Source organism: Scatophagus argus, chromosome 19 (assembly GCF_020382885.2).
Source record: "Scatophagus argus isolate fScaArg1 chromosome 19, fScaArg1.pri, whole genome shotgun sequence".
In the NCBI taxonomy this organism is placed as follows: domain Eukaryota; kingdom Metazoa; phylum Chordata; class Actinopteri; family Scatophagidae; genus Scatophagus; species Scatophagus argus.
The window spans coordinates 14,969,080-14,989,376 of NC_058511.1; the positions used below are offsets into that span (position 1 = coordinate 14,969,080).

At 43.3% G+C, this 20,297-nt stretch overlaps 1 protein-coding gene across 3 annotated transcripts in view; it reads right to left on the bottom strand.

Moving 5' to 3' along the window:
• The window catches only part of bcl11bb (BAF chromatin remodeling complex subunit BCL11B b), a 30,625-nt gene that overhangs the window by 5,659 nt on the left and 4,669 nt on the right, over nucleotides 1-20,297 (bottom strand). For 2 of the 3 annotated variants that reach the window (XM_046372396.1, XM_046372397.1), the window contains exon 3: nucleotides 16,041-16,424. In XM_046372396.1, the coding sequence (XP_046228352.1) occupies nucleotides 16,041-16,424 (384 nt within the window). The remainder of the gene's footprint in view (nucleotides 1-16,040; nucleotides 16,425-20,297) is intronic. The other variant, XM_046372398.1, reaches the window with a different exon arrangement.

Here is a 20,297-nt window from a genome sequence, read left to right on the forward strand (position 1 = left end):
CATTAGAGAGAAAGAGAGGCACACAAAAGCAGAGACAGGAGAAGTGATGGAGACAATGTGTAAACAGTAAAGACCCCTCTGGTCTCAACACAGCATCCACATTAAATGAAGCTCTACGTCACCTGTATAATAACAAGTACAGTAAAGTGATTTGTTGTGGCTACACACACACACACACACACACACAACACACAAACTGTACGTCGCTCATTGACAAATTGCCCCCTTTAAATGGCATGACTTAATAATGCCAAATGAATCTATCAGTCACTGTAGCATGGCCCTGTCGGTCTGCTTGTGAGTCATAAAAAGAGCCTTGGTTGGGGTTCATCTAATTCAACACAGGCTAGCACTGAAGAGGCATTTCCACAGTCTTGTGTTTGCTTGCAAGACATCTGCATCTACTTTATCATCAGCGGCTACCGCAAGCGGAGTCACGTTGGTACGCTGGTCCCATAGCTTGGAGCGCAGAAGGGGAAAACGAAGATGGAGAAGTTACTTTTGCCCAAAGTCTTATGTGATCAAGAAAAGATCCCTTAAGATGGCTGACTGCATCAAAGCCATTGTCATGGAATGTAAAACACACATGCAGACGCAGATACATGTGAAGCAGTGTTTTCTTTTCACTTTCCTTTTCTGTCTTCAGCCCCTCTCACAGCACACCTCAGTCCACTCACAAATTCACACACACACTTGTACCATGCTGAACAAATGAGTGAAAGCTGATGTTGGATCAGTGTCTAGTACAGGAAGCTGAGTTGGCGGTGTGATTCGTTTGGCTTTCCCCAGGGGAGATGGGGTCAGAAAAAGTTAATGAGGGGCTCATTTACTGATTCTGTCTGTTTTTCTCTGCTATTAGTGGGGCTCTGGTGCAGCCATCACTCTCACTGTTTATGTGGGGTGGGACATGACCTGACTTCTGCTACTAATGTGTGCATATGAGTGTGCGTATGTGCATGTGTGTGGACATGTATGTGGATGGATTTTGGTGCTTGTACGTCTGTGCATGTGTTGATGTCTGCGTGTGTGTACGTGTGGGGCGAGTGGCGGGCTGCCTGCCCGTGTTTAGTTTGGCTAGGCTTCACACGGCCGCTTGGCAGCAAAGAGCTGGACAGCTTAACAGCTTGGATGGGGAGAAGAGAACGAGAGAGGGAAGGCAAGAGGAGGAGGAGAGGGGGTAAGAAGAGAGGTGGAGGGACTTTAAGGGCCAGACGTGCTTGGGCACACGCGCACATACACACACATAGAGAGTATTTACATGCCCCCCGGGACCAAGAGGGGTCTATAGACTTGGGAGCTGTGTAATCTCATCAACGCGCGAGGATCAATATGAGATGAAGATGTGAGATTGGGAGAGGGATTGATGATCTCTCCCGATTAATAAAATGGTGTTTTTTTTCTTCTCTTTTATCTGTATTTCAGTCTGCAGACATGGCCTCATCGCATCAATCATGTACCACCACCCCCCAGGACCTTCCACCCCACAACCACCACAGCAACACATTTGCATCTTGTCATATCTTACACAGCTGTGCCATATGCTGTTAAAGGAAGCGTGGCAGCTAATAGAGTGGCAGCTGATGGCTGCTGCCTAATGACGGCCAAAGACAAATTTCATCAACTTCCCAAACAAGCAAGCAAGTGTGGGGGAGGGGAGGGGATAAAAGAGAGGAAAAGAAAAGAGACAGATAATCAAAGACAGATAGATAGATCTCTCTTTAGGATCTCGAGACAGTTGTTTGCTTGAGTCTCTCAGGCTATCACACTATAGCTGTGGTTAGGTCGCGCCACCTCAGCTGCACCAACCATTCTGGTTGCCCATATTTGAATTTTCCTGGCTGTAACTGACAGAATGCTAAGCGGTAAACCTGCCAGATGAAAAACCTCCCCTTAGAAATCCAAGTGTAATATCACAGACACTGCCTTTGTGTTTCTCTATGACAATTACATGCACAGCACATTGATTCACAGGGTCACACACACATGAAGTCACAGATATCCTCACTCCACTCACACACACACACACACACACACACACTTGCACACATGCTGGGAGAGTGTGAATGTTGTCGCTGCTTAGTGCTCCAGCCAATAAAAGCCTTCATTAAAGAATCACGGTGGGCCGTGTCATGCTTCAGTTTGTCGTAATTACAGTCGTCTGCCTGACACGCAAGCAGGGACCCTTCCACTGCTGACCGCCAAGGTCAACTACCAGTTAGAATAGTTACATTCTCCTCTCCACACAGCCACTGATGCTGGACCTAATCGCCCAATTTATACCGGCACACCATATGCACACAGACAGACACATACTGACACACACCCACACACGCTGTTCAGTGAATGTGACTGAGATGAAAGGTTAAATGAAATGGAGTCACAGCAGGATTCTCTAATATGGGCTTGCACGATGAACTGAATTTCAACACTTTTTGTCATTTTACTCGCAGTAGAGCCTCTTGTAAATGTTACAGGGTGGTGACGTTCCCTTGAAAAAGAGTGAATCTTTGACTTTTCAGCTATAGTTCTGCCCAAGTGTCCACCTAGGCAGACTTTCCCATGAAACATACAAACACAATACAGATCTGAGACCAACTTTGGAGGGCAGCTCTTTGTCCTGTGCAACAAAACAAGGGCTAAGGGCCAGGAGGCCTGGAGGAAGTTATTAAAACATTGGCACATGCGTGGAGCTGAGGTGGGCCAGTAATAATGCTCTCCTTCTCTCCTGGGTTGGTTTTTTTACTAAACCACTGGGCCAATTAACCCAGTCTTCAGGGACCAAGATCTGAGCTTTACATCAGATTTTATTCTTTCCAGATTGCCTTTTATAGCCATTATTTTGCCTTAAAAAGTACAAACAAAATGCCAGTGAATGAAGGGGAGCCATGGTATTGACTGTTTGCATATGGCCAGTGAAGAAAAGTTGGTGTGAGTGTGGCGAGGTTGAAGTAGACAGCAGGCGTATGGTGCAGACATGTGGATTCCTGTTTAATTTAGGAATTCACACATGCCATCCCTCCAGCCTGATTTTGATTTATATTTTTGAAGCACAAGCGCCCTCCTTTTACATTATACTTATATTTTGGGGCTTTTTATCAGATGTCCTAATCCAGAGGGACTTATAATAAGACCACAGAAGAATAACAAAAATCCACAGGCTAAACCTTCGACAAGATGGGCAAACTGGAACTTCTCAGCTGACAGTGAGTGGATGGTAATGAATGCTCACTGGTGCCAAATTAACTCTCACAAAGCTCAGGAAAAAAAAACATAATTTAAAATCAGTAGCATTTGAAGAGTAACCCACCAACTTCTGCGTTGTATGATATTCATTTGCCATGGACACTTCTACAGGATGAAAAACATTATGTCCAAGGATCAAAGTTTGGAGTGTGTGGAATAATGCTGCTTTACTGCAGAAACACACAGCAGAGCAAGTTGTTAACAAGCAGGTGACTGGGGAAGCAGAAAACATGCTACAGTAGATGTGTGTGTTACTGTACATATGTGTACAATGCAGCATTCCTGGAGTTCAGGTTTGCTCTGCTGCTCCAGCATTCCATCAAGGGCGACAGAACGCCACGGCGACAGATTTGCATACTGAACAAAGCCGCCCGCAGGCTAGGCCACTGGGACACAAACCTGCCCCTGCAGCCCCTCCCACACACTCACACATACACACATGCACAAGGCACAAGCCCTGGGAGTACGCATGTGTGCACCTGTCAGGGGTTAGCTGACACCTCTGCTGCTGGCAAAGCAGCTCCTCATTAGCATGGCTGTGATCTAGGGGTCCCCAGGGGTCCCAGCCTCCTCACCTCGCCCCCTCGCCACCCCCTCTACACCTCCGCTACTCTTCTCCTCCTCACATCTCCCATCCGTCCCTCTTGCTCCTCCTCCTCCTCCTCCTCCTCCTTCTTCAGCACTCAGCTCCCCTCTGCTCTGATGGCTTGTTTGTCATGCAGGCGGCTAATCAGGAGACACAAGGCCAAGGAGATCAAGCTTGTATGTCTGTGGGTGTGTTTCGAGGGACATTGGGAGCCCGGACGGTAAACTGCGACCCCAGTGAGCAGTGGCTGACTGTCACACATGTTTAGTAAAACAGGGAGAGAGATGGAGAGACAGAAAGAAGGAAAGAGACTGTGGAGGGTGGCAGTAGCAGGCAGGGGGTAAGGCTCTCACACAGTGTGACTGGCTCCATGCTAACTCGAACCAGCTTCGGCCTGCTAACCATATACATCTGTGTGTGTCTGTGTGTGTGTGTGTGTCTGTGTGTCTGCAGCCAATATGACCAGCTGAAACGCCTGACAGCCTGAGAGAGGATTTAAAGAAACAGTGCGCTTTAATGTGTTTGCTGGAAAATTGTGTGGGGTTGAGAGATGTGCAAAAACTACTCTCTCTTTCATTTCCTGACCATATTTATCTTTTCAGCTCTCTCACTCTTTCTATCTTCTTCTTCTCCCAGGCATACACTAAGCACCTGTACAATGTATCTGGGTACTCCACCCTGACCCTCATGCTTACTCAGATGCGGGTCAAATGAACAATAAAAAGGATCAGGTATCTCCAACAACTTGATCACAGGCACGCACACACACACTGAGCAAGACCAGCTGTACAACAATGAGCGGAGGAAGAGGCCCTCATGTAGCACGACCAAAGAAGCACATTACCGCCATGAAGAAAGCAATCCCAGCTAGGGCACAGGGGACGGGCTGTGAAAAATAACTGGAAAGACCTCTCTGTCAGTAAAGAGCTATGACTTTTGGCTCGGCTTCTGGGACAAAGAGAGAGAAAGAGGGAGGGGGATAGAGGGAGTGTTATAGACCAAAAAAGATGGGGAGAGAATGAAAAGAAAAAGGGAGCTCCATAAAGTGCATTAGCTAAGCTCTCTGTGGCATTTCTCTAAGCCTGACTCATCGCCATCAGCTCCTAACTGGTCCCAGCCCGTGTTCTCGTGTGTGTTTTGGGGGTCTGTGCATACACTTGTGGGGTCTGCTGTCTATCATGTGACGCTGACAAATGGATGACACTCAGTCGTGCTTGTGGTTGCGATATGTAGAGATGTAAGAATGTAAGAGAGAGGAGCAAGATGGAGGAGCGAATGAAAGAAGAAGAGAGAAGACTGTGGGAGAAAAGGAAAAGGCAACTGAAGTGGGGAAAAAGAGAATCGCAGACAGCATGGAAAACAGAAGGAGTGTTGCACTTTGTTTTTCCTTGTCACCTGCATTTGCCTTTAGAACTACGATTGAATTACAACCATTTTAACCTCTCGTTCCATCACCTACTCACTTCACCACGACACAGCAGCAGGGACAACAGATGACGCCATACGATGGAAAAAAAAAAAAAAGAATCAGGAGCGTCATCACTAGGTAGAACTGTGGGGGTGCAAGCATGCTAAATTAAAAGATAAATCCACCTTTGGTAAATAGAATAAATACAGAGTGAAGTATTTTACAGAAAGGGTCCCTGCTGGTGTGACAGACAGCAAAGAAAACACCAAAATGTTTGGTTAGGTGATGGCATCAAAAGACAAAAAACTCAAGCTGCTTTGACAATGAAATGGAAACTGACTTTGTGGACTCACACAATGTTTGTTCGAGGTTTTACATCCAAATGAGCTCCAGTCATACTCCTCGGGGACTCTCACTTTGTCCAGAAAGTTAATTTCCTATTCACTGGCAGCGAATAGGAAATTGACTTTGACATGTGAGTGACACACAAATTCTATTTTCTGGGTATATTAAATTTTTCATCGGATCAATCATTTTATACAAACAGTGCATAAAACATATTGTATTTTTTCCCCTGTTATTTTCTTCAGTTGTCAACTAAACAAAACTAAATTAAATTAAACACAGGTACATAGAGATTGTGCTCATCTCAACTTGTGATAAGCAGGTGCAAATTCCTCCAAGTTTGCAGCTTCTGCGGTGACTTGTCACACATTACATCTTCTGTGAACATTCTGTGTATCTCACTGATGTGTGTGTGTGTGTGTGTGTGTGTGTGTGTGTGTGTGTGTGAATTTCAAAGAGACAGAGAATACAAAAATAGAGGCAACATTGTTGTGTATTGTGTTATTGTATGCGTGTGTTTACACGTCCTATGCTCAGTGTGCGACGAGGAAGGTGATAGAGGAGTCAACCCTAGTGTGTGTATGTGTGTGCGTGTGTGTGTGTGTGTGTGTGTTGGGCTATCATCCTGTGATAGGGTGCTATGTTCTTTCAGCAGTAGTAATGGTCCCCAGCTGGCTTTTGCCCACTGGAGCCAAGCATCCAGTCCCACTTAACTAGCAGCCCACAGGAAAATACCGCTGTAGCCCTGAATGAAGCACACAGGGCTTTCCATCCCAATCAGTCTGCTATAAAACTTGCCCCTCACATGCTTCAGACATGGCATAGAGTCCATTCCAGTGACTGAGAAACAGCCTTAACATTCATGATCTAATACACTATTACTCCACAATTACTTTAGTTTAATGTGTAATTCTGGCCACTTAAGGCAGTGAAAGGATACAGTGATTTTTCCTCAACACAGGAGAGGGCACAGAAGTGTTGCATCATTTGGCGCCAATTTGCAAGCTATTTAATTAGTGCTTACTAAAAGGAAGTAACAAAGGGGGGGAGTGCTAAAAAGAACATGGACTGTAACTGCTCGGCTCGATCTCGGAAAATAGGTTTTGGAGCCCATTTTTGAAAAGCAGGATGTGGGTACCCTATGTGATATGCTTGCTATTCTTGAGGCAATGGTTTGACATTTTGGTAAAAACACGTATTTGCCTTCTTGCGTTTGATGAGAAGATTGATACCACTCTCATATTTGTCTGGTAAATATATGGCTACAGCCAGGAGCTGTTTGGCTTAGCTTAGCACAAAGACTGGGAACATGGAAATAGCTAGCTTGGCTCTATCCAAAGGTAAAAATATCTGCCTGGCAGCACCTATAAAGCTCACTAATTAACTCTTTATATCTCCTTTGTTTAATCCACAAAAAAACCAAAGTGTAAAAACAACATGTTGTGGTTTTACAGCGACGTATCTAGGCTATTTCTTGGCGCAGAGTGCTGACTTCCTGGACTCCTACCCTGCTGTTTTTGCAATACAGTTGTTGTACTGATTAAACAAGTGGGATATCATGTGTTAATTAAATTATCTATGAACAGACCCAAACTAGCTATTTTCTCCCTGTTTCCAGTCTTCATGCTAAGCTAAGCTAGTCAACTGCTGGCTTCATATTTATCGTGCAGGCATGTGAGTGTTATCAATCTTCTCATCTTGGTCTCATAAAGAAAGTGAATAAGCATAAGTTTATGTCAAACTTTATTTTCATTTGTATGCCAGGGCTCAAGTTTCACCTTAATGTAATGTGTAACAATTCTAATTGAGGGACCCTCATACTGTTTAGGAAATCAAAAAGAAAGATGCAGATGAAAAGTAATTTACAGTCTTTTCCCACCAGTACTAAACACAACTTTTACGCACAATAAGACAACACAGGACTCTCTTTTTGTTTCCTTTCGTCTACCTATCTATCGCTCTCTTATCTGCAAAGTCCTGTCCTGATCCAGTGAAGGCCGGCGGCACAACATTATTTGTGGTGCAACGGTCATGTCTCCAGGTGAATTCTTTTTTCTCTCTCGTATGAGTCCTGTAGCCTACATACTCAGGTGTGTCAAACTGTCTCTAACATCTGACACACACCCATATATGCACAAATGCAGACATGAACATAGATTCTTCTCTCAACATACACACCCAACACATATTTATGAAGTGACATTTGTGTGTGTGTGACAGGGCTGAGTTTGGCCTCAGGCCTCCCCCTGTGGGTTCTGTATGGCCTCTCCCTCTGTCTCTCCGTCTTTCTCTCCCTCTGTCATTTCTTTCTTTCTCTTTCTTGCTTTCTGTCTGTCTTTCTGGCTGTTATCACGCTGATACATTTCCTGCTCCTGGCACAGCTCCTGCATAGCTTATGGTTAAAGAAAGCTTTCATCTATCCAGTGCCTTTAGGACACACACACACACACACATGCAGAAACACACTCACACCCACACTCACACACATATAAACGCTGGTACGGGCCAGCGCTGCCCTGCCAGACCACAGGCCCAGACAAGCTCCGCTGGCACCAATCACCCTGATAACATCTTCAGCTTTATTTCATTTTGGCTTGCTCTGTTCTGCTCTGGGGAAGACAGACACAGAGAAGAGGGCTTTCTGGAAAAGTATGAATTACGCCAGTATACAGGGAGAACGTAGCCCCTTAACCTTGAGCATTTAATTCCCCTGTCTGCAATACCATCTATGGACATGACAGTGCAAGCCCTATGACATCCAAGAAACAGACCAGAGCAGATGTGTCTTCCTTTTTCTCGTAGATGGTAGTACAGATTTTATGAGTGAAAATGAAAGTTAAAAAAAAAAGTAATACAGGTTAATTTTAAAAAGTATGAATTGTGAATATAAGAAGAAGAACAGTTTTAAAGTTTCTGTTAACCCAAAAATCTATAACAATCTAGTCACACAAATAGTCCTGGTTATATTTACCCGTGTTTTGATATATTTGTCTGATATTTCTGCCTTCTTCAATGCTGTGGTGCACACAGCACTGAAAAAATAATAAATATTCACCGTCAGTGTGTCTCTCCATATAAAATGTCCCTGGTCCTTTGGATAAACCACAAGTCGACCTCGCTGTCAACAGTTTTTGCTGGAAATGGAATGTCTTTCTACTAAAAAATAGTTGTGCTCTGTAGATTATCCAGAGTAACAGGGACACAAGAGATGTGTGAGATTCTACTAAACATTTTTAATTTTTTTTTTTTTTTTTTTCAAGTTTGAGTACAACAAATGATATTTCACCCGCCTCCCTTGTATTAGGGTGGTGGTAGAAATCTCAGAGATGTCACATCAAAACCTCGAAACCTGGGCAAATAACACCAAAATCTTCTGCACATATCTGCATGTATCACTGAGTAAATAAAGAATAATAACAATTTTCCTAATTTATACTTAATTGATCTTTTAATATTGCATTAAAAAAATAAGCTCTATGTTTTTGCATTTTTTTAGGCTTTTTATCCCTTCCTTCAACTTTTACTGTTTACAGCAAATAGTGATTGTGTACGAAAGAATATTATATTGTGTATCAATTTTGCATCAATATACAATATGGTGTTTGCACACTAGATAATGGTCTTGGCACACCACTGATTTATATTTAAGTGACAAACTGGCATAAAGGCAGCTTACATTCATCATGTGTTTGTCTGTGTCCACTGTTCTCTCTTGGGGTAATTGCTCTAGACAAATAAGTGGATGAAATAAGGGGAATCGTAAGTGTAGCATGAAAGGCTTTCAATATCTCTTGCGGTGAAGCACCCTGTAAATGGAAAATACGGCCATAAACGCTGTCTCCTCATTTTCCTCTCCCACAATCCCGGCCAATCAGAGTGGGGCGCTAATAAGATAAGAGGAAGCGAACAACAACAGTGTAGCACATAGGATTACCCCTGTCTGACTGGCTAACAAGCACCATCTCTTTTCCTTTTCACAAATACTAATGGTAGCCCTTTTCCTCCCAAAGGCAAAAAACTAAAAAAAAAAAAAAAAAAAAAAAAAAAACTATACTACTTCACCACAGAAAAGCGTGAGTGAACTGCCTCGGACAGAAAATCTCCCCATTTACTCCTGAAAGGCGCACATTATATGTTATAATGTTTGGCAGACTGCACAATAGCCGAGCACACAGACACATGAGCATTTAAGCTGCATGTCCATCGTGAAGTCTTGAAGGTTTCACAAGAGTGTTTCCAGCATGAGAGAAAGGTGTTCCTGAGCAGGTTCTCATTTAGAGTCTTGTGTGTGTGTATGAAAGTATATGTACGCCTGCATACATATTCCATAATTACAGTAAGTTCTTTAGAAAATTTGCATGGTTACTCAGCACTGATGAAAGCCCACGTGTTATCAAAGGTCAGCTTGAATAACTAAGCTGTCGAATTACCTTGATTACAGCGATTTGTGCAAAGAACATAAACACATGCACAGATTCCCACTGACACAAGACAACTTATGGTCCATGGCAGCGAGACCATGAAGTTCACATCAGCACTTCACTCAGAGCTCCACACAAAGCATGTTTGTGTTGAATACCAAAGCGCCATCATCACTCTCCATGCGTAGCAGGGACGGGGTGTGAGGTTTCTAATGCCTCTTAAGTAAGGCTGTTAAGGAGCAAAGACTCCACACATCTGGAAGACACAGTCAGTCGGCACATGCTGAAAGTTAGCGGTGGCGCTCGCAGTCCAAATTAGTGGCGAGTTTTATTCCCCCGCTGTGGTAGGAAAATATCAAATCTGCTGCCATATGAGTGCTATAAAGCTGGCTGTGGAGCGTTTGATGCCTTCATGTGGGAGCCTTTAAGATGTGTGTGTATGTGCATGTGTCTGTGTGTGCATGAGTGTGTTTGGTGGGAGATTAATGTGAGATGGGAGTCATTGTATGCATTCCTGCATGCACACATGTTTTGTGTGTGCGGCTCTTATCTGTGCGCATACTCCTGTATGTGTGTTAAGTTTCTGTTTTTCCGCATAAATGTTTGAATGTATATTTCTGTCTGTTAATGTGTGTGTGTGGGAGCGGGGTTTAGTGCATTCAAGTGACCGTGTGTGTCAGGTGGCTGTAGATGTGTGCATGTGCAGCTGTGCCGTTTTAGCAGCTCTTATAGATCTAGTTGACCCTGCTGGATATAGCAGACAGACACACACAAGCAGAGTCAGACGGCCCCTGGGGTGGTCCTGTCTGAGGTGCAGTGTTATGAGCCAACAACTCTAGGGGCCCATACACAGGTAGGAACACGTATACTGTAATTGTACCCACACACACACACACACACACACACACACAGATGTGTATACGAACCCAAATTCTCATACACAGAGACATAAATGGTGAACTAATGACTGAAAATGGAATTTTTAAAAAATATATTTTACCTTGATTTTTAAGCTAAGACTTAAGTTTCACTTTGCTGTGTGTTTCCAAAGGATCGCTGATCATGTGCTAATCTTCTAAAACGTAACAAAGCATGTTGCTTGTTCTTTCATTCATTTGTGAACATTTAAATTAAGAAGTTTAGTGTGTGTGTGTGTGTGTGTGGGCGCAGTGAATTATCCTCGTTTTAGATTCAACCAGTGTTTGCAAGTGCAGGAATGACTGTACTGCTTGCAGCATTCTGCAGAAAGCATGTGCAGAGACAAAAACGAAAAACATAAAATGGGAATAATTGTTCTTGGATTTTTACACTTTCTTGATTCTTTAAAAAATACTCAATAAAAAATGTTTCTAAATAAAATTCCGCCTGGCTTGCATATTGCATGAAAAAAAACATTAAAATCCAAACCTCTAAAAGGAAGATGTGCTATTATAATTTTCAGCACTGGTATTGTTTATAAAATCTAATCATCTGTATAATGTTGACATTCTGAAATGTATTCCTCTTCAAATAAATTACCTCTAACATCACTTTCTCTTTTTCTTTTTTTTCCTACTTAAGTGTGAAAGCGCAAAAAGAAACACATGAGATGGAAACACTGTTTTTTGAATGAGTGTTTGTGTTAAATGTTGTATATTTAAATGCAGGATGGAGTGCCCCCCCCAACACACACACACACACACACACACACACACACACTAAACTTCTTAATTTAAATGTTAAAAAGAAATATTTGCAACGCACTCACAGAAACTAAGAAACACGCGCACACACACACACACATGCACACACAAACACAAATGAGAAAATGAAAAGAGACACACATGCACAACAGTAGAAACAAGATACATTCTCTGGCAAGTATTCTGAACACTCCTGTAAGAGCACATAAACACACACAGACTGCATCAGAAAAGCATGAACACCACTTGCACACACACACACACACACACACACACACACGTGTACATGCACCACCTACACAACTGCCACCATGTAACCCCTAATCACAACCCCAGAGCTTGGACATCAAATGAAGCAAGTTTTAAAAAAAAAATCATCAGGAGTAATTAACGCATTTTCATATGCAAATGTGATTAATGCAAAACTACAAAGTCATTATGCAAATTGACTTTTCCTTGAGCCTCTGTACAAATATTCACAGCTCAAATCAGGGATCAGTCTCGCCATCTTTCTTTTTTTATCTCTTACCCTTCTCCCTCTCCCTCTATCTCTCTCTCTCTCACACACTTGGTAAGAGATAATGCGTAAGTAGCATGTGAAGTTATTTCTAACTCACATAGTGTGTGTGTGTGTGTGTGTGCGTGTGTGTTTTCATGCGATGGGCCGGGGCTATGGCATTACGCCGCCTGCCTACTGATTACTGGCTGCTTGGCACTGAAGCGAGACAGGGAAGCCGGCGTACAGGGGAAGGTATGAATATGCAAAAGGCTGATTGCTTTTCATGATTAAAGCCTATTTAATATGGAAATGAGAGCAAGCCAGGTGATTAAAGGAGCATTGGGTGGTGGGGCAAAAAGAAAAAAAAAGATTGGGGGAGAAAAAGAGAGAGGGAGGAAGAGAAGAGAGGAGAGAGACACCTTCAAATCCACACCGGTGGTGAGATGTGGTAAGTGGCATATCACAGTTATTTAGTAACAGCAGTGGAACAAGTGTAGAATGACGCAGATTTGACCTCTTTGGGCAGAGGGGTCGCAGTCGTTTTTGATACGTTTTGCAGGTTACGTACACAAGCTTTTGTCCAGACACAGCCATTAGTCATTTTAGAAAACAAAGAAGACTCAAGAACGGGAATTGAAACTTATCACCCAAAAAGCATTTCTTGTGCACTTTATCACACTTTAACACACTTTCACACACGTAAAAATGTTGACTGTGTAGGTGTGACAGTTCTAAAGTGGCGGGTATCTTGTTTAAATTCTTTGATCATATATCAAGTGTTACTTGGGTTCAATTAAAAGCAGCAGTATCGGTATCATATTGAGCTTGTAAGCGGCTACACACCGGAGAAAAATAAAGATGAACCAACGCAAAGTCTTATCTTATCTTAATATAGTGATATGCTCACAAATGTGACAGCAGAGAGATCAGAGGTGAACGAGGAGAAAAAAAGAAGATGAAGATATTTGAGGATGTCACTATCATTCACATGATCTCATTAAATATTTACAGTGTGATCTCCATACATAGTGTTGGTATGTGAGAAGACAGACAGACACACAGACAAACAGACAGACAGACAGACACGCAAAGAGGTTGTCGTGGTGTGGCTTTGCCCTGCTGCACTAGATGTCTTTAAGTGCTCTGAGGGGGCCTGGCAGTCATCCTGGGAGGGGTTCAAAGCAGGGCCAGGGTCGCCTTAGCATGGTAACGCTTCCCTAGCGACAACCTCTCGCTTGCCTGGTGACACGCATCATTCTTCACAGACACTACACACAAATTCACACACACATATTAACATACTCTGACAGAGCCCACACATACACATGCAGAGTGCATGCATCAGCAAGAGAAACTCAAGGAAAATAAAATAGGGCATGGAAGGGCTATTTTTCATCCACACTGTGCATGCGCATGTGCATGCGTGTATGTGTGTGTGTTTGTGCGAGTGTGTTTGCAGCATTTGGGGTTGAATCTGCTAGCCTTGCAGCATGTTTGCAGTTCATGCAAGCAGGCTGACAGACAAAGAGGCGAGACAGGATGTTATAAAACACAAGCAGGTGAAAAGGAGAGGTATTTCATGCACACAAGTGTACATTATGGGTTTGTATATATACTTATGTGTGTGCAGATTTATGATGGGTCACTGGTGCAGCAAATATTTGAACTGCAAAGTTCCCAATTTCAAATGCAAGCAAATGTGATGATACCTTCCTGTGTGTGTGTGTGTGTGTTGCTAACACGTTGGACTTAATTAGACCTAATAATGTAATCTAATTTGGTTGAAACTTGAGACTGCCTTGAGTGGCAATCTAATGTGTTGAACAAAGCTCTCCTCCGCTCTTTCATTTGGGGCTTCAAGTGCTTTCATGTCCTCTTCCCTTAGTGATAAGACTGTCTGTGTGTCTGTGTGAGTGACTCACTGACTGCCACTCTAAGAGGCTGACTCACTCACTAACTGCCTAAATGTTTTTCCTGTTACCACCTAACAGGAAAAAAAAATCCCATTCCATGTCTTTTTCATTGTATCAGATTCCAAATGAGTTCAGATTTTTTTTCACAGTGGCTTCTAGGTAGGCTAAATTCTCATGAAATGTCCAAACTATAAATTAAAAAAAATGACTATTAGAAAAAGTCATTACAATAATAAAAATGCAACAACACTGCTGGGTTGTCAGAATTGTTTTTAATTAAATGGAATTGTAAATGATCACTTTCTTCTATCTTTAGTCTTGATTTTTTTTTAAAAAAAAATTCTACGTCTACGTTTCTACATTTCTAAGACTCATGGCTTTTATTTATTTCCTATTAGCTGTGAAATTTAAAGCTGTGCTGTCACATACTGATTGTGATTCCATCAATTTTTTCTCGCTGCAAAAGATGGTGACCACACACAGCTGCTGGCCACACACAGAGTTCTCGAGTGATGACAAAAGATGTCTCCACCAGCTTTGATTGTGAAATGAAAGTGCAAATGATCTGTGGCCCAGAAACTCTGTACCTTAAAGGGACTTTCTGCAAACCATTTTGTAACATTCTACTGAGCAGCTTCATCTTTAAGAATCCTACAAAAGTCAAAAGAGAATGCATGTGAGACATTACAGGCTAAATTTAAACTAAACTAAATCTCTCCTAATGCACTAGTTTGGTATCAAAATATGTTGCTTGCTCCAAGGATTTTTGGAATATTACAAATAAACTGTGCACCTGCTGTGAACAGGAACAGCAACAGCTTGCTGCTTTGAAGTGCACACAAAATCTACATTTGTACCTTTGCCATCAGATCTCTCTCTCCCTCTCTCTCTCTCTCGCTTGTGTAAATATATTATAAACCAGTATAACCACTCATTTAAGGGATGTGTGGTGGCAGTTGTGAGAATATTTTTAATAATCAGAATATAATGGATTGTAAAAATCTAACACGTATAATTAAAGTCTCTCTATAACATACCAGTTTAAGACACTGTGGTGACCAGTTTCTGTGTTCACTGGATCATCCTTTTTACGTGTAATTCTGTCTGGTAACTTCCACAATACAGCCAAGTCTCTCTTAGTCTACTGGAGTCTGTGTAATCCTGGATAGTCTTCCCAGCTCTCGGGTGTGATGGTGACTGTCTCCTCTGATAACTTTGAACTGGTTTCCCTGCAGCGCTGGCAGTCTACAGGCCTCACCCCCCCTCCCTCCCAAACCCACCCACCCATAGCCAGATGAACGGCCTTGCTGCTTTATTAATCCCCTTCTCCTCACCACGCACACAGATGAATTTTAATCAGCTTTCTTAACCTCTTTTTTCCCATATGCTGCAGGATTTTTTCACAAACGTGATGTGCACTCACACTAGCAAAAGAGAGAACGAGAGAGAGAGAGAGAGAAAAAGCGCAAACAAACACACACACACACATGCACGCACACAAGCACGCACGCACGCACACACACACACTAGGGGCGGCTCCTCTATCACCTTCCTCCTCCTTTCACAATTGGTTTCAGCTAAAGAAGTCCTTCAGGCCCGCGAGTGTGTTTGTTTGGTGTGTGTGTGATTTTTGTGTGCAGATATGTGTGTGTGATGTTTTACTTTTAGGGAGCAGAATAGACATACAGTGCAGCTCTCACTCACTCTAATGAAATCATCCCAGACTACATTAATCCCTCCTGAAGGCCACTGTCAAAATAACAAGCAGCTGGGATTCTTTAAAGAGAGCTATCTGCCTTGGACAGGTGAGGAATGGGTGCATGTGTGTATGTGTGCTTGTTTTTCACACCTACATGTGCATCTATACCGCCAAGAATCCCTCCCTGCCTATTGGTTCTTCTTGCATCTTCCTTTAAATGCACAGAGTGTTCTAGTATATGTACCTCCTCTCTCCTGTTTTGGGCAGATCCCCTTGGCCGGTGTCAGCCTCCTCTCTGCATCCTCCTCTCTGCCGGGGGTCACCTGGACACCCACCTCCACTGGAATGGACCCTCTGCCCAGCTCCAACGACCTGGCCCTGGGAGAGATGGTCATGCCTGTGATTCCGCTGGTATCCCCAGGCTTGGAGAAGGACCCCAGTCTGCTTCCAGGACCCCGGCATAGCCGTTTCTTGTGCTCGATGAAAACCAGGATATCGCCCAGTGGGAAGTTGGTCTGGCACTGGCCACAGGTCAGCAGATCATGCTCCCCGGGTCCCGTCCTCCGAGGGCTGGGGGTGGATGGCTCTGGAGATGGAGATCCCGCCCCTGAATCATGATTGGACTCTGCTGCAGAGAAGTTAAGAGAAGAGTGACAAATTCAAATCAGTTGTGTTTATTTTAAAGAGTTAAAGCAAGCAAGATGAAAGATGCTGTGAGGCACAGGAAGAGGAAAAACACATAGCGAGGTTTAGATATTCCTGATAACGTTACCTGATAAAAGCCATCTCTCCCTCCTACACGTGGTGATCATTACATTCACACTTGTGTCACTTTCATGGCATGAAACAACGCTCCTGTAATGCTACTTCGCCTAGACAAACACCTGTGTAGCTTATCCGTGAGAGATCTGCGTGGGTGGGACACAGCACATACACTGTATGTATATGTGTCTGTGCTTCTATTTGTGTGTGTGTGTGTGTGTGTGTGCGTGTGTGTGTGGCCAGGAAGCTATTCATCTCAAAATGCAAGCTGGGTTTCCTGTGAGGGCCTTCGCTGCACTAAGCTGTCATAGCTAGACGGCTGCCTTCACCACATGGGAGCCCCAGCTTGTGCAGAACAAAGTGTAGAGTAGCGGAGGCCACAGCCACCACTATGCGTGTGTGTGCGTGTGTGTTCATGTTTGTGTGTATCAGATACATGGAAAAGAAAAATGAGAAAGAGAAAAAAAAAACCTAAATAAGATGTCTAAGTGTGTGTGTACATGAATGGAGCAGAACACAGGTGAGTTCGAACACTGTATTCTCCAAAGACAGAAAATCTATAAAGCCAAACCCGGGGTCCTGTTAAGAGAGTAAATCTCATTCTTCACAGATCTGACACGGTCATTAATAACCATTACACAAGCTGCCCCCCCTCGTCCCCTATGGCGTAGAATGAGTCCCTCAGCTTAACGTAAATCCCTCATGGACAACCTCCACTTTTTTTTAACACTACCCTGATGTACCAGTATGACGATGTGTCCTCTTCTAAAAAGCCCCGTAGAAACCTGAAGCTCCAGAGACTTTAGGCATGTCTGAGTGAGTGGGTACCCAGGGAGAGGTGTTGATGCCTGGGAGAAGAGCATAGCACCGCTTGCCTGTCTCTGCTGTTCCTCCAATTCTGGCATCCGCACCCCTCCCCTCTGCCTCTCTTCTCTCTCTTTCCACAAACATGACACCCTATTAATTGCAAAGATTAGACAAAGAGAGTGTGCGCTGGATTTTAGGTGTGGAGGTATCAGAACGCAGATCCGAAACTCTCTCTTATCACCCGTCGAGGCGGCGTTGCTCCTCTAAATTCAGTTACAACCGTTAAACTCAGCTCAGAGTTCCGGCTGACTGTTCAACACATTTTTCACCAGTTTTTTTGGATTAGTTTGACTATTTCTTTGCGACTATTACTCAACCCCCCCACCCCCACCCCGACCCCACCAAGCCACCCATCCACCCACACACGTTCCAGTCCACTCACTTTGCCCTGGAGTGACGATCTGATGCCAAATATCTTTTCTCTAAATGGAGATGGGTTCCTGGATGCCTGCCAAATAATTTCCATCTCATAATCTTTGGCGGCAACGAAGGAACACAAACGCATATTTACCTACAGTTCACAGCTTGTGGCCATAATTCACATGAAGCAATGTTCCAGAGTGTTCATACAAGCCATGTGACTATGCACATGCATGCATGCATGTGTACTTATGTGCAATGCACATAAGTAGGACTGCGCAGGAGATCTCTGTGAACAATATGGCGTGCTCTCATTTCTGACGCTGAGAGCAAGACAGGTGTCAGCAAGATGACAGACGCTTGGGCATTTGAACTTGGCTTTCCCCATGCAAGACAAGTAGAGTAGGTCCTGTTTGTTAACCTATGGTTGAGCAACACGGCCTGGGGGCAGAAGGTACTAAATAAGCAGGCGTTGGCACTGACACCACGTCACTGGAATATCAGTCGGACATCTTCTAAAAACCGCACCGCTCTCTGTAAACCCGCTCACCCTCTCTATCCCGAGGCTCACCTGTGTGAGAAAAACACAGGTGCAAGAAGGAACTGAACATGGTATGCTTGGAGGTAAAAAGAAAAAAAAAATAACAACCTTGGACACAAACACACTGAAATGGAAAACACACACAGGGAGGAATGACACTCTAATGTGGCCTATCGCCATGACAGACAGTGTCTAATTCCTCTGTATAAACTCCTATGTGAGAGGAACATGCTTGATAGGTAAGGGAGCATAGCAGACGCACTGTCAAACATGCCATCGTTGAGAAGGCGTGATGATAGCAATGAAACCCAGCTGTCGAATACGAAACCACACACTTTATTTCTCACTCTTGGTTTATCTCTCTCTTCTCTGTCTTTCCCTGACAGACACACACACACATAGGCCATACACAGAGCTACATTCACCCTGTGACAGTGCTGCTACTCTGCCTTATCAAGTGTGAGTTAAGTCAGGCAGCCTTAGAGCACCCCCTACCAGTTTGACAAGGAGAGAGTCAGTCAGTCACTCCACTGCTGCTGCCTGCTGCCTGCTGCCGCTGCACACTGCCACTGCACAATATGTACCAGATGGGAGACACAGCTCGAGACAATGGACCTCTTTCACCAATATTTCCATTGGTGTAAAAGGTGGAAAAATACATTCACACACTCAGCCAAAAAGTACTTAATGAAGAAACAATGTTGTCAGAGGTGAGAGATTAATTCATTTGCAGCCAAGATTTTTAAATTGCAAATATTAAAATATTTGCCATACCGACGTTGGTAGACCTGCATTGTAATTTTACTGTCAAATTTGGTATACAGTAAATGTGAAGTCCTCATTGGTGTTTCTCACAGTAGTGGCCAGGCATGTGAAACATGTCAAGGTGTGTATATGAGGTTACTGTCATTAATTGTCTCAATAAATCGCACTAATCTCGAATTACTGTGTTCATCCTTACATGCTCTTATAAATCTTTTTGTTGTTTCCATTGTTGCCTAAGGTGAAGGTGAAGGCAAAGAAAACATTTACAACAGGATTTGACAAGTTCTGCTCTGCCCAAAGTAAAATAAAAAAAACGGAGGAAATGTAATTTTGCTGGATTTGAAACATTTGTTTTTGTTTAATGATGTGAATTTGATGAGATTCTTCGAAGCGCCGTTAAAAAGAAACCGTGAAACTATTTTCCATTGACGCTGGAGTCCTGACCTTACACAACATTTTAATACCAGCTGCACACTCTGTTCTGCTGGGAAAGGCAGAGTAAGGCCAGGGGCACTCATATGACAGTCGACCATACTGTATGGGTTCAGACCTGTCTCCCTTTCTTTGTTTTCCCCTTCCATTTGCTGAGCTAAAAAGACATGCGCACACACACACACACACACACACACACACACACAAACACATGCACGCGTGTAAACCCCACAGGGAAAGTCGGGTAAGATTCACGCCGTCATTGAAAATAAATGACACCAGCAACGTTGCAGATGGTTGCAATCAAAAATTCAAACAACAAGCGGCCTCGCTTAGCCTATCCGTTTTTCTCGGCTGCGATTGCCAAGGAGAGCTGCAACAGTGTGTGTTGTGTAATTCCAGGCCTGTGTGTTTCATTATCTTATCACCATTTAATCTGTAGCAGTCCCATTTCTTATCATAAATCTTAGATTATCAGTCTGAAAGTGAGCAAAAATACGGCTCTGCTGCTGACTGTGACTTGTCACTAAATTGCTATAAATGACTTGCAAGCTATGAGGCGTGACATTTGCAGATATAAATCAAATTTGCCAAACAATTTTAAGAGATATAATAATAATAAAGAAGCTTTATAGCATTGCAAAATTGATTAAATGTGTTCAATAATATTGAAAGATAGAAAGAAAACCTGAGAACAAACTGCGACGCCTCACAGCAAATCATAAATCGTTCGCCAGTCATCTCCTGTGAGATTATCATCCGGTTACCACAATG